Source organism: Squalius cephalus, assembly GCF_949319135.1.
Source record: "Squalius cephalus genome assembly, chromosome: 11".
Taxonomy (NCBI): Eukaryota; Metazoa; Chordata; class Actinopteri; order Cypriniformes; family Leuciscidae; genus Squalius; species Squalius cephalus.
In genome coordinates, this window is record NC_137132.1 from 738,255 (window position 1) to 754,290 (window position 16,036).

Consider the following 16,036-nt stretch of genomic DNA (forward strand, 5'->3'; position numbering starts at 1 on the left):
GAAGAGTCTCGAAGCAACGAAGACACTGACATGGACTAGACAGAGCAGGATACTTATGATAGGAAACAAATCATTAGCTCTCAGATTCTGTAAATGTTATTACTAAATTCAAACAATAGCGTTTTGGCACTTGTAAATGTGACGTGACAGATCGTGGTGGTGAACCGAACATCTCTCTTTACTAGTTAATAGTAAATAAACACAAATTAACAATAGGTGTGTTGAAAGATACTGTCACATTCACCGTCTGTCTTCGTCCTGTCAGCACTACACTTCCCAGAATCCTCCGTCATCATCACCTTCACCTGCACGTCGTCATCATCATCATCCTCATCACCTGTGTTCATCTCCTTCACCTGTTGTCTTGTCATTATCATCTGTGTATTTTAGTTCTCCCTGGTTCAATCTTCAGTTGTCGGTCAATGTTGAGTGTTTGTGGTAATGTTTGTGCACTTGCACTCTGTACCGTTTGTTTCACGTTGGTATATTAAACCTTTGTTATTATTTGTACTTCGACTTCGCGCCTCCATCTTCATCTTCAACCTAGAAAGCGTTACAGATACAGTACAACTTACCGAAATGTTTTGAATTGAAATCATGAAATTTGTGTAAAGCTATAATAAAAACAGTAGCATACCAGTCATTGTACCATGTAAACATTGAAACATGTAGTCAATAACTTATGTTTAGTTACCAAATGTTTTGACAATTACAATACACATCCTGCTTAACCCTCTGGGGTCTAAGGAGTTTTTGGGGTCCTTGAGATGTTCTGATATTTGTGCTTTTTCCAGTTGCTTATAAACATATTAATGGCAAAGGTATAATTACACTCTATTTAGCACAAACAGGGCTACAAGGCATAATATGTGAGCAACATGTATGTACATGTTTGTATTTTTGAGAGAATAATGTTTATGCATGGTTATTGAAAAAACTAAAAACTAAAGTTTCTGAAATAAGGCCACAAAACACATACTAAATATGTGTCCACAAGACTTTTGACTAATTAAGACTTAACTGAATTGACTTATTGTTCTTCTTAAGTTTTCTTATTATTATTATTATTATTATCATTATTCCCGGGAGAAAAATTTTGGCCAGCTCCTGCACCTAGACCCTTTGAGACAGAGACACCGTTCCAACTTTAAAACGTCCGGTCAGTACCGGTGTAAGTTGCTCGCGAAGATGACATCACGAGACTATGTCGTTCGTCCACCATATTGGATTGAACAGAAAGCGAAACTAAATTTTCACAGGTCACAAATTTGGTCCGATCTTCACGAAACTGGATGTACATGATCCTTGGACCAAGCCTCACAAAAGTTACTAGAAGGATTTTTGATTTTCTGAAGCGTTTGCCCGTCACAGCCAAACGAAATCGGCGGTGTAATCGCCAAACAGGAAGTCGTCCATATCTCAGGAACGCTGTCACGTATCGAAACCAAACTTTGTACATGAACTTGGGACTCCAATGTGAGGAAGCACAAGATCTGAATTTTTTTATTTTATTTTTTATTTCAGGCTAATTGACAAACCCATTTACCTATGTCTATGCAAAAGTTTCACCTCACACTTTTAATGTTAATGCATTTAGACAGTAGGTGGCACTGTTGTATTACATTTCACAGAGCTACCAAGTCAGTGTATAGGCTGCATTCGTTTTACTAGGTTTGTCTTAATAAATGCAAGGCCTGAATTTCATTTTTTGCATCGGTCTAATTTAATCATCTTCATTTATACAGATTTGTATGCATGAATTGTATGGAATTCCAAAGCTGCCAATATTAAAAATAAATAAATACATAAATAAATATACAAATAAATGTAAAAAAGAAAAAATAAATAAAAATATAAATAAATATACATAGAAAAGCAAAAAAACGAAAATAAATAATTATTTATACATTTATTTCCTTATGTATATATTTATTTTTTCCATATTTATTTATTTATTCTTTTATTTATTTATACATTTATTCATGTCTACATTTATTTATTTCTACATTTATTTATTTTTATATTTATTTATTTCAACATTTATGTATTTCTACATTTATTTATTTATTCTTTTATTTCTTCCTACATTTCTTCCTGCGTAGGGTATTGAGGAGGGCGTGGTTTACCTCAGACATAGCAATCGAGCTCAGAGTAAGCGAAGGTGAAGGGTTGAGGCCACATTTATTATTATTATTATTATTATTATTTAAATAATGCATAGGCCTAAATAGAAATGATCAGAAACAAATCCACAGCTGAACCGCTTCAACACGTCGAGTTGTTTTTGATTCGGTGTATTTTAAGGAATCAAACGAGTAAATGCATTAAGATCTCTTCTGTATTGATGGCTCTGATGAAGCTCTGGTTGGATTTTAGTAGTAGGCTAACTGCCCTACAGTCTTATCCTCTAACTGAATTTATCGATGTGGATTAACGTGACGTTCATACATTTAATAAGGTTGCCCCTGGACATGAGTTTATGGAGGTAGGCTAAAGACTACCACCGCTTAATAGAATAAAAAAAATGTTTCTGTTGCTGTCAGTATTGTTTTTGGAAATTAGACTACATTAAAAATGCATTGGTCTCGTTTAAAAGCATTGGTTAATATGCTTGCGTCGACTTCACTGTAGCCTATATGTGCCCTGTTTCCTTTCCATGAATTCTGACCGAAAAATGGAAAATATCACGCGCTTCTGTTTCAGAGTCCCTGTTTCATGTTTGTTAGCCCAGGACATTTTACAAATCCAGACCAAACGATGTTCTACGGCCATGTCCGGAATAAAGAGTAGCCTATCCATGTCACACAGTAAGATTTAGGATTTTGACCATATACCTCGCAGTCACAGACCGTATCAACGTCAGTGAGCTATACTTATTGTATTTCGCCACAGGGTGTATTAACCCTTCGCCTTCGCTTACTCTGAGCTCGATTGCTATGTCTGAGGTAAACCACGCCCTCCTCATTACCCTACGCAGGAAGAAATGTCGGAAGAAATAAATGAATAAATAAATAAATGTAGAAATACATCAATGTATAAATAAATAAATGCAAAAATAAATAAATGTATAAATAAATAAATGTAGAAATGAATAAATGTATAAATAAATAAAAGAATAAATAAATAAATATGGAAAAAAATAAATGTATACATAAATAAGGAAATAAATGTATAAATTATTTTCGGTTTTTTTTTCTATGTATATGTATTTATATATGTATTTATTTATTTTTTATTTTTTACATTTATTTGTATATTTATTTATGTATTTATTTATTTTTAATATTGGCAGCTTTGGAATTCCATAGAATTGTGCATTTCCAGTTCTCAAAACAGTTAATAAAAAATAAATAAAAAAACTTTATATAAAATACATCATGCTCTTCTTCGCTAACCGAACAAACAATACATTGTCTGTGGCTGTGTTTGTGCACACGGGAAATATGCTGCGCATAACAATAGAAAACAAGGAGAAAGGCGCAGTCACATGCTCAAACAATCAACAACGTCGCTCTAGAGGTGCGTTGTGGACTGCGAAGTGGACTTCACAGGGTTTTCCGCCATCTTAAGTGAGATTCCAATCCGAAGGGAGCGAACATGTTCAGTTCGAAGGGCACTGCGCACGGCATAGGGAATAAGGGAACATCGATACATCACTTCACAGGAAGTGGAGAGCGATGATCACCCAACTGTCAATTCGCGCACCACGTCATCACCAGTCAGAACGGTCATAACTAACGATGGAGGAGTTTACGTATGTGTGTAAGTATTCATACATTTCGCCATTGTTATACAAATGACAGTATTTTAACGATTATTGTTGTGAATATACTACTTTTGATGATTATAATTTACCTCAGTGAATGAAGCCAGCTTAGCTAGTTTGTGAAGTAAAGTGATTTTATTTTAGGTAGTTGAAAATAGTGCAATATAATTGTAAATATATAATATAATAATAAAAATTTAAATATGAATGTAGTCCTATATATATATATATTTACGTTATATCATAATCTGCGCGACCCCGTCGTTGACTTTCTTTGATGACGTTTGCAGGGCGTTTCAAATGAGCGGTTATTGTCAGTGAAGTCCACTTCAACTGATATACTGTGCTCAGGGAGTAGGGGAGCATGGAACGCACCTTAGATGTGTAAAAACAAGTGGAAAGCGCGAGCGCGCCGCTCTCTCCTTTCCACAAGCACTTGCACAATCTTGAAAAAAGTACTACTGTTGAAATTCTCAGATCAAGCAAACTTCAACGCACCCTTATCCACTACCTGCTAACGTTAGTGAACCGCACCCGAGCAAGCACACTTTGCAGTTCCCCCGGAAATGCATTTTTCTATGTTGAAGTTGTTGCCTAGAGTTTTTTCTTCAAAATGATCTGAAAATCATCCTGCCTAATCATTTACATAAAACAATATATTGATTTAAATTTTGCACGACACTTTCTGTTTGGAAAGGCAATATGCGAGTGGGCGTATATGTACCCTCTCCCCAAATTTGTCACTAATAAAACACAATAAAAATTATTTAAAGAAAAGGCTTATATTTACCTTTTAATAGTTTGTTTACATCTACATTGTAAATATATTTTTTTATTAAAAAGGTTACAATTGCGACAACAATTCAAGTGTTATCTTTCTTTGTAAAAACTAAAGTATACATTTTATCATACATATTTCAAAGTTAAGGATTCATTACTTTGAACACAGCCTACATTGGAACAAACACTGTAACATTATTTGATGACTTTATTTTTGACAAAACATACTATATTTGGCAAAAATTGGCAAACAAAAGCTTATTTGAGGTGGCAGATATTTTACAGTAAAAATTTATAATCTATCCAAAACTAGTCAACGAAATGTTGTCTTTCATATGTCTGTAACATAGGTATTTAGTTTTTATTATAGGACACATAAATGTTAATTTGCAGTTTAATACATTGCTTATACAAATACATTTTATTTCAACATATTTCAGTTGATTTTTACTCATCTCAGTATAGCAATACAGTTTGCAAAAAGCGGATCATTCATTCACACACAGAAACGCGATTCAAATTGAAACCGTCTTTTTGCGAGCTGTGGTAAACAGCGCGCATCTCTGCCGTTCATTCATTCACACACAGAAACGATTCACTTGAGAATGAAAAAAAACTTTCTACAGTATTCCATAGCTCAGGATCTGTTGCTCCTCGAAATACCAGCACTTCTGAGGTACATTTTCCATTATTATTATCACGATAGTATTATTCCTCACAGCGCTGTGAGATAGTGTAAACAAGTACAATGATCTGATTAAACTTAATGTGTTTTCACGAGCTGATATCGGGGCGTTCACAGTTTGCTTGGATTGCCTCAGTCATTTGCGTTTGAATAGCACGCGCTCTCCGTGGGCGGGATCACATTAAAAATAATGAGCTGAGATGAGAACAACTGACATCTCTCTATTTTCATACAGATTACATAAACAGAGAATATTTGATTTAGTTTTGAATTAGATCATTTAAAAGTACACACTTGAATGATTATAAAGATATATTGCTCATGCCTGGGTGAATAGTATTCGCTGAGTTTTGTTTAAGTTTAGAGACGTGCTCCAAAAAAAAAGTTCACGAGATGGACAGGCAGAAAGCACACCTTGTTTATTTTCTTTATTTTACAAAAACACAATTTTTTTTTTCGCCTGTAAGTGGACACATAAAAAAGTAGATATTTAACAGTTTATTTTTTCATATTTCTTAAGTCTGTATGACCATAAATGACGGAGTATTTTAAGTTTATTTTGCTGCTATGTGAAAAAAATCGAGCAAAACGCGTCCGCTCGTTTGCCGACCTCAGGGGGTTAAAGGGGAACTTGGCAACTCTAGCCATTTCTTCGCTGACTTTCACTTTTGTTGTCGCATGTTTTCTCAACGAGTTCCCCCTACAGCTGTGGGGCGTATATTTCACAACACTGTCGTAAAGAAACTCACTTGCGGCCCCTCCTCCCCCTCATGTGCATCTGTTATTATCGGAGCCGGCCAGCTTTATCGTGTGGAGCTATGACTACCGAGGTGGGTAAGACATCATACACACTATCATAGAACATTGACATGTACATTTTGTATTGTTTTATCAACCATAAGCTGTAACAGGGGGTGGGCGGATGAAGTTAGCAAACATTACCGCTTATTCTTATCTTAGTTATAGCCTAACCTACCCCCAATGGAACTGAGATTGCCAAGTTTAGCTTATCATCGTGCAAACAATGATCCATCGTCGCTTGTTCTTATAGCTAGCCGGCGTGGCTAACCGGTATTGAGGGGGGCATGTGTCGAATTTATGTTTATGTCGAATTGCCGTAAAGCAGTTTGTGTATCTCGCTCGTTCTCGCTTCTCACAAGACTTCCTATTTCCAGCTTACCGGGATGTTAGTCCCCATGTTGCAAGGTTGGTTTAGTGCCTGGGAACGCTGGGGGGAGCGGGGAAAGTCACCATTCTCACCAGAACAGGTTATTTTACCATCCAAATTATTTCTAAACGGTTTTATTAAGTTGAAATAGTTGCCAAGTTCCCCTTTAAAATGTCACTGTTTGTCTGGACAGAATGTTCAAAATATTTTATTTTCATGAGCATACAAATGTTCTTATTTATTGTTCTATTTGTTTTATACTATTGTACTATTAGGACAATAACAAGTTTGCAATAATGCAAAGATGTCATTATTTAATTTTGTAAAAAATATTATTTTAATTTGAAAACACTGTGCAATTAGTTGTTGCTGCTAGTTTGAGTTGAAACCCCCCCCCCCCCCACATTTCAGCATTATCACTAATCTGTGTGTGCATTTTCCTTGAGAACCAAGCAAGCTGACTCATGAAACCATTTGTTTATTATAACGCAATCGCAATATTGACCTCAATAATCACAATATGACATTTCCCCAAATCGTGCAGCCCTGGAATACATTGAATACATCTGTTTTTTCCCTTAATATAAATGTATTAACATTTAAATTAAATGAAAATGAATATAAAAAGTCTAAATATAAATGTTTATACACATAGATTAAAATGCATATGCATTCAAATATATATATTTGAAGATACATTTCTCACACAAATATCATAAAAATGGTTAAGTAGATCACAAATCAGGTCAGATGGGTGGAGGGTTTAAAAGCTGAAGAGTGACACTCATATTTTTTGTTAAACCATTAATTTATAATGTTTAAGTAAGAAATGTTATAATGTTTTAACAGTGATGCTTGTTCTCAGTGTTACTTACGGAGCTGATCTAGTTGCTGTAACCACAGGCAGCAGCTTCTGAAGAACTTCATCTGCTGAGTTTTGTGTGTCACTAATTGAAAACAAAAAATAAATAAGTTAATTATTAATGCTAACAATAATAAATATAGCTGCGAGCAGCGATTACGGGCCCAAGCTGGTGGCACCGCAACCCTGGTGCCTTTAGTTACCTAAAGGCACCGGGGTGGCGGTGCCGCCGGCTTTGACCCTTTATATATAAACCAGAAAATATTACTTGACTTACTTTATTCTGATTTTATGATACACTCAAAATATTCCACAACAAATGCTTTAAATTTAATGTAAAAATAAAAGCGAAAGTAAGCAGTGTTTTGGGCTCACGTAACCCTCTCATTAGAATCAAAATATTTCAACATTTGTGATGTATTTGGATGCTAAACTATTCTTTATCATAGATTTACCATCCAATCCGATCCGATATCGATGGAAAAAAATCATCCTCTTCACACGCACAAAAAATGTGCTTGGAAACATCACAGTGGAGCGGTGCTTACCGTGAATGGTACGAATTGTACTACTGACTATTTAAACAGAGCAGTGTAATTTTTATATGTTAGGTTGACTATTTTAATATTATATTTTATTAAGGCTATAATGAACAGGCTGCAATGTCAAGATTGCAATGCTGGAATATGTGTGTGTGTATGTGTGTGTGTGTGTGTGTGTGTGTGTGTGTGTGTGTGTGTGGGGCGCAGGCGCGAATGAACAGTGGACACATAAAAACATGCTTCGTCATTTTGTTCATACAGGACGACATTCAAACAGCAAAGTGTTAACTTACATTTGTGTACAGTCGCAATAAAACATTGTGCTTTTGTAAAATAATTTCAAGCAATCCGGCCACTGAAAGGCGCTAATTTTAAAATTAAACTAAAATGCTCACGGCTGCACGGCATTCATAATGGTGTGCATCCACGGCGAGGTACGAGCAGAACAGAGTCAACATTTTTTAGTTCATTCCTACTTCTATAGGAATTCGTTGAAAACGCTCGCTCTGCTCCGAACCATTATCAATGTCCGTGCGGACGAACATATTTTACTTTCGTTTTTAAGTTAGCGATTCAAAAGCCCCCAGCGGGGTCACACATTGATTAACCGGTGGTAAAATAATCTCACCGTCACATATCTAGTATATTTTTATATAGATACAATATGTATTTTGTATCTTATATCTGTCTCAATATGTATCTACCTGATTTTGAACACAAGAGGGCAGTATAGCACTATAAAATGTCATGATTTATTTATTTTATGGACAAAAAAAAACATTCTGGCTGTTTTTAAACTTAAAAAAAGAATAAAATGGGTTTAGTTCTGATATTTGTATAATTTTATATAGAAATAAATGGTGTATAATTACATTTTTAAAGGATATGAGGCATTTAGTGTTTCCTTTTTGGACATTACTTTAATCCCTCGCCATAGCAAAACCGTTTGAGATATTTATTATCCGTTCTCACTTTAGCATCTTTAATGTTTTTTCATCATGTTGAAAAAGTTTGGTGGGAATAAAATAAACCACTTAAAGGAGAACTCCGGTCAATTTTAACATTGAGCTCATTTTTTTTAGCTCATACCTGTATTTACATCCTGTTTTCGGTCGAAGTCCATATTAATCGATTGTCGAGTTCACACGCATAGGTTTAGTTACCTATGATCACGCGCGTGAACTCGACAATCGATTACTATGGACTTCGACCGAAAACAGGATGTACAGGTATGAGCGCTGGGCTGAATAAACTTCATTTTTATTAATATCTTTCACATCTACTGCAGTCAGATTCACCCGCGTTCACTCCGAAAGAATCACTCACATGACCTGTGCACTTGTAATGACATCAAGGATGTTAATAGGCTAAAAGCAGGTTTAAAACGTGCCCCATTGAAGTCAACAGGGTGCAAATTTTAAAAAGAGGATAACGGTGTAGGCAACACCGATTTTTGTCGTTGTTCTCTGTACTGACAGCACTCCAAATGTACAAAAAAATTAGCTCAACGTTAAAATTGACCGGAGTTCTCCTTTAAGAGGTGTGGGTAAAAATGCAGAGGCTGATTTTGAAAAGAAATCCACATTCAAACCAAAATATATGACTTCCTGTTGGTCGGAGCTAATGACTGTAAATTAGAAAGTTGTCCGGCTCGATAAGAATATACTTACTGAGTTTGGTAACTGTATGTAAAATTACCCCCCCCCACACACACACTTTTGTCAAAAGCATTTTGAAAGTGACACACTTCCTGCTGCCAGTTGGTGGCGCTATAACTTTGACTCACAATAGTTACATCCATCTGATCAGCCTCTTACCACAAATACACTGCTGAAGTTTCATCAAGATCAGTTAATGTATGCAGAAGTTATAACACTTTGTGTTTCTCTTTTCTCGCCATAAATTCGTTTCCTCGCCACGGCCAAACCATTCGAGATATCAAAAATCCTTCCACAATTTAGCATACTCAATGTCTTGACTTCACCGAGTTTGGTGGGGATCAGATGAATTCTCTAGGAGGATTATTTCAAATTCCACAGCAAGCGTTTTCCAAACAACCCATAATAGCCGCCTTCCTGTTGAGCTGGCGTAAAACTTGACCGAGGGGGCTTCCGGTGACGTCATGGTTGGAACAACAGGTTAGAGACAAGGCTCCGTCAGAAAAAAGTTAGAAAACAGTGACAACTGCAGATATATAAAGCTTTCAAGGTGGAAAATAGCCCATGAACAAGATGACTACCACATCGAAAACGAGAGGACAAGGAAAACCAGGACATTCGAAAGAAATTGACAATAAACTACCGAGCACGAACAGCGCTAGCTTAGATGCTACTAGCCGCGAGGAACAGATAGCACGTGAGGGCGAAATGTCTTTGTTACAAGAAATGAGAAAACTCCGCGAAGAAAACAGCCAGGGACATAAACAAACAACAAAGACTCTTGAACGCTTGGAAAAGACTGTGACAGATATCAAGGAGCAGCTCGGTGACCATCAGCAGAGGATCGGTGAGCTGGAGGGGAGAGTGAGCGATGTGGAAGATGCAGGGGCAGGGCAGCTCCGTGTGATACGGTACCTGTTTCAACGCGAAAAACAACTCACAGCTGTTTGTGATGATTTACAAAACAGGCTGAGGAGAAACAACCTTCAAATATTTCAAATACCGGAGGAGAGTGAACATGGAGATGTGGTTGCGTTTGTGAAAGCCCTGCTCCCCAAAGTACTGACGTTACCACCTAATTTGGACATTAAAATTGAAAGAGCGCACCGCTCACTTCAGTCCAAACCGACAGATCCAGCGGCTCCCCCTAGATCAATCATTGTGAGATTCCTCGACGCAGCAGTGAAAGACATCGTTTTGCAGCAAGCATGGAGCCAAGAAAAGGTGTTGTTTCAAGACAAGAGGATTTTCTTCGATCAAGATTATTCTCCTGAGCTACAAAAGAAGAGAGCTAAGGTTCACGCAGTCGTCAAGCAGCTAAAGCAGAAGGGCATTCAGGCAAAGTGTCTGTATCCAGCACGACTGAAAGTCAAGATGGACTCGGGAGAAAAAACGTTTCCCTCGCTGACAAACACCGCGGATACTTTGAGAGAGATGGGTGTAGAGGTGCAGTGCGGAGAGAAAGAGCGCATCGAGGAGAAACTAACTGGAGGATGGAACATCAGCGCGAAGAGGAGGAGAACCAACATGCTGGCGATAGCTGACTTGAAGGCTATGATTCAAGAGGAAGATGATTAGTCGGAGGTATATAACACTTGAAATTAATTTCAGTTTGATTTAAGACTAGGGCTGCTAAGGGCACACATAATGTTGAGTGTGTATGAACAATGCATAGACTGAAAGCAACAACAGCAAAATACAAAATAAAAAAGTAAAGTTGTCACAAAGGGTTAAAAAAAAAGAAGAAAAAAAAAGAAAAAGGAAAAAGATCTGACGGACTCTTGATGTTTACATGAGTGGTTCACACTCATTAAGACCTTTCTTACATGCTAGTGTAATATTGGTCATTATTGAACATTGGGTGCTTTTCTCCACAGAGGGATTAGGTCACCACTCTCTGTCCCATTATGACCGGGGGTCAGACATGGTTATAGTTTATTTTCTGTGTCTGACTGGAAATGTGGAAGTTCTGTTCTATGTTCATAATGTTATTGTTTTGTTTTATCTGAGGCAGGTTGCAAATTTCTTTTTCTTTAACTTTGTACATTTGGAGTTAAATTATTTTATTTGTTTTTGTCTAACAGATGCTTATGAGAGGTTCGGGCTGTGTTACATGAATCAGTATAAATACAATGATGGCATTACTTAATTTAATTACCTATAACATAAAAGGAATAAATAACCCAATTAAAAGGAAAAAGATAATGGGGCAGTTGAAGAAAATGCAGTGCTCTATAGCCTTACTGCAAGAAACTCACCTCACAGAAACAGAACACCAAAAATTAAAAAGAGAATGGGTGGATCAGGTTTACAGTAGCTCTTGTGGGAAACGTAAAAAGAGGGGTGTAGCTATACTATTTAGTAGGTCTGTGTACTTTCATTGTGAAAAAGTTTTCCAGGATACTGAGGGTCGTTATGTTATGGTCATAGGAAGGATTGCAGGTTTTAAATGAACTCTTTTGAATGCTTATGCACCAAATGAAGATTGTCCACAATTTTTCAAAAAACTTGCACATTTGGTAGCAGATCATGGGGAAGGTTTTTTTTTAATGGGTGGGGATTTAAATTGCGTACTGAATAATAGATTAGATAAATTACCATCATCTTTAAAACCTCAAAGCAGAATGTCGAAAAGTCTAATGAATATGATGAAGGAATTAGGGTTGATAGATGCTTGGCGACACCTTCATCCAAAAGAGAGAGACTTCACCTTTATGTCACAAGTGCATGGAAGCTACTCACGGTTGGATCATTTTTTGGTGTCCAAAAAGGACACACACCGAGTTAAAAACTGTGTCATTGAGCCAATAACCACTTCAGATCATAGCCCAGTACAAATGTCACTTGATTTGGGATTGGAACCATGTATGAAGTATTGGAGAATTAATGTTTCATTATTGACAGATGTTAATATAAGAGAGGAAATAAGGTCAGCTATAATGGAATATTTTGCTTTGAACGATAATGGAATGGTCTCACCTACTGTTTTATGGGACACAGGAAAAGCCACAATAAGGGGGAAAATAATATCTATAGGATCAAAGTTAAAGAAAGACAGACTTAAAAAACAAGTAGAACTAGAAACCGAAATCAAGAGATTAGAAAATGAACATAAACAAAGTAAGACAAGAAGTATTTAATAAACTTAAAGAGAATAGAGACAAGTTAGATGAGATTCTGACCTATAAGGCAGAGGGTGCCCTTAGGTTTATCGATAGAAAATACTACGAATTGGGGAACAAGGCTAGCAGGTTATTATCATTTCAACTACAGAAAGCACAAGCTAGTCGAACAATTCGTTCCAACAATACCTCATTCCAACAATGTTGAAACTAGTCCAAAAGCAGTAGCAAATACTTTTGCCAAATATTACGAACAATTATATAAGGGTCAACATCAGGATTTGAAAGAAGAAAAAATACATGATTTCTTTAAAAATCTTAAATTAGACAAATTGACGACGGATGAAGCCTCTGCGTTAGTAGAGCCAATTAGAGAAAGAGAGGTAAAAGAAACAATTATTAAATTAAAAAATAACAAAACGCCAGGAATAGACGGATTTGCAGGAGAATATTATAAAGTGTTTGTTGAGGACCTCACTCCAATATTATGCAAGTTATATAATTATGTGTTAAATTCAGGGAACCCCCCAGAGTCATGGTCAGAGGCTATCATTACAGTCCTGCATAAAGAAGGAAATGATCCATTGCAGTGTTCTAGCTATCGTCCTATTAGCCTTCTGTGTGTGGATTATAAAATATTAACATCTATTTTAGCAACTAGAGTACAAAAATACATTAGGAAATTAGTAAAACCAGATCAGACGGGGTTCATTTGAGGCCGCCAAGGAACAAATAATATAAGGAGAGCATTAAACCTGCAGTCACTCATGGCAAAGGGTACTCAAACGTCAATGCTTCTCAGCTTAGATGCTGAGAAAGCATTTGATCGGGTTGATTGGAAATGTTTAGAACAAACATTAATTGAGATGGGCTTCAGTGAAAAATTTACCTTTTGGTTCCGGCTGTTGTACAAGAATCCCAAATCAAAAATTATAGTTAACATTTCTGGATACAAAATTAATCAAAATAAATCAGAGGCAATGATGATATCAGGAATACGGCCTAAACAACTAAATGAGATGGTGTCATTTCACTGGTCTAAACAAGGATTTAGGTACTTGGGGATTATTATCACACCTAAAACTACAAGACTTTTTGAGGCAAACTATAATAAGCTAATTAATCAAATAAAGAGTGATCTAGTTCGTTGGGAGGTTCTTCCTTTATCTTTGTTTGGCAGAGTTGAGACCGTAAGGATGAACCTGCTCCCACGTTTCCTATTTTTATTCCAGTCGTTGCCCATAAGAGTTCCAATTTCCACTTTTAATATGTTAAACAAATTAATTTCTCAATTTATATGGCAACACAAAAGACCCAGAATTAAACTTAAAACACTTCATCTGGCTAAAAATAAAGGAGGTTTGGCTTTGCCAAATATAAAATTTTATTACTGGGCAGCTCAACTAGCAGCAATTGTGACTTGGATCAGTGGAGATGAGGAAGCGAAGTGGACTCAAATAGAGCAAGGGGAAGTTAAGGGTGCACAACTGTCTGCCCTACCCTTTATGGATCTAAAACATGTCAATAAAATGAAGATTGAAAATGAATGGATAAAACATACAATAAAGGTATGGGCAGAAGTAAAGAAAATGCTTAAGGATGTTGGAACAATTTCTCGAGCTATGCCCATAGTGGGTAATGTAGATTTTCCACCTTCGATGTGCGACCATGGTTTTAGGAGGTGGGCAGTTAAAGGCCTCTTTATTTTTAATCAGCTCTTTGAAGAAACATACTTAAAGTCTTTCTCACAACTTCAGGAACAATTTGATCTTCCCTCAAGTGATTTTTATAGATATTTGCAAATTAGGCATTACATTACAAACCATAAGGAAAAAGAAAGAATTGGCAAAATCCCAAATGGCATAGAACAATATTTTATCACAATTTCAGAAAAACGTCTCCCTGTTGGTAAACATGTTTCTCATCTTTATAAAAGATTGTTAACAGACATGGTTGGAAACACTTATAATATTAAGGAAAAGTGGGAAATAGAAGCTAATACAGTAATAGAGGATGAGTTATGGGATAAACTCTGTTATAGGTGCCATAAGGGAATTAATAGTCAACAGTGGAAGGAATTCGACTGGAAAATTAAAATACGTTATTTTCATACTCCTCTGGTTATTTCAAATTTTGTAAAAGACCCCTCTGCAGCTTTGTGCTAGAGACAATGTGGTAAAACAGGTGACCATACACATATTTTGGGACTGTCCAGTAATCCTTGCGTATTGGAAAAATAGTAAAAAAAGAAATAGAGAAAATTGTAAAAAGAGAAGTTCTCTCAAATGTAGGGCTGCACGATTAATCGAAAAAAAATCACGATCTCGATTCAAACATAAATGCGATCTCATTTCTTAATGATGGCGATTCACTTCCGTGTATTCCCCTGCATTCAGATCGCTGCAGAAAAAGCAGCCAATTACAATTCCCTTGTTGTACAGCCTACCGAAGTTAATGAAAAGTGTATGATAATAATAATAGTCAAGTTGTACCGGCAAAAGTGCGTGTTCAGTGCTGTTCGCGAGTGTCACGAGTCACCACAGCAATCAACTAACCGCTTACGTTTCTGTGGTAATCTAATAGTTACAGCTCCTGCACTGGATTCAAGCAGCTGCAGCTTATTAAGGTAATGGCGAAAACCATTTTAGAACAGCAGCGAAAATGTAAAAGTAGGCTAAACTTTAATATATCCTTTTATTGAAACGGGTGCTTTGCTGTCCTTTTACTTACACTTTTGCGCAGAGACAATTTTATGTCCTATAAATGTGTAGTATTTTTGATAATCCGCGCAGATTTCAGTTGATGGTATTAACAAATCATGAATGAAAGAGAAAGAAAATAGCAGAATGTGCTTTATATCGAAAATAAATATTAAAAGCGCGATAAGTCGCGAAAGACAACTGAATTATACTGACAGGATGCTGTGCGCGCTTTCCGAGCGCAACACGGACAAGCAGTCTTTGTTTCCGGTTGCGAGTCTAAACGGCCAAATAAACACAGAAATATTTCAAAATGCCAAGTCGAGTATTCCCGTAAACACAGTAGATGTAAGTACTATGTACATTCTGTGCCAATTGGAGCAAAAAGCACAAGTTCTATTTAGTTATTTTTATTTAGGCTATTATTGTATATGTTAATGTTCTCTTATGTTCAACAACATAAAGCTTTAAAATTATTCACTTTAAGGGGTCTAAAATAAAGAAAAGAGACAATTTTTTTTACTCCTAGCTGCACTTTATTATACTGAATGTCCTTTTTTTTTTTTTTTTTTTTTTTTTTTTTACTTGAGTGCAACAAATTTTGGTTAAAAAAATGAGAATCGTGTAAGAGAATCGTGATCTCAATTCCCATGGAGAAAAATCGTGATTCACATTTTAGCAAGAATCGTGCAGCCCTACTCAAATGTAAGTTTTTTCTTATTGGGTGTTATATCGGTTGAAGTTTTCAAAGCTG

The 16,036-nt window shown here is 36.2% G+C and overlaps 1 protein-coding gene across 3 annotated transcripts in view; it reads right to left on the reverse strand.

Annotated features, from left to right (window-relative positions):
• Nucleotides 1-16,036, reverse strand: part of LOC307167425 (NACHT, LRR and PYD domains-containing protein 3-like) — a 70,668-nt gene that overhangs the window by 26,799 nt on the left and 27,833 nt on the right. For all 3 annotated transcript variants that reach the window (XR_013822780.1, XM_079886525.1, XM_079886524.1), the window contains exon 5: nt 7,275-7,346. Coding sequence is in view for 2 of the 3 variants with exons in the window: in XM_079886525.1 (XP_079742651.1) it covers nt 7,275-7,346 (72 nt within the window). In the remaining variant the exon portion in view is untranslated. The remainder of the gene's footprint in view (nt 1-7,274; nt 7,347-16,036) is intronic.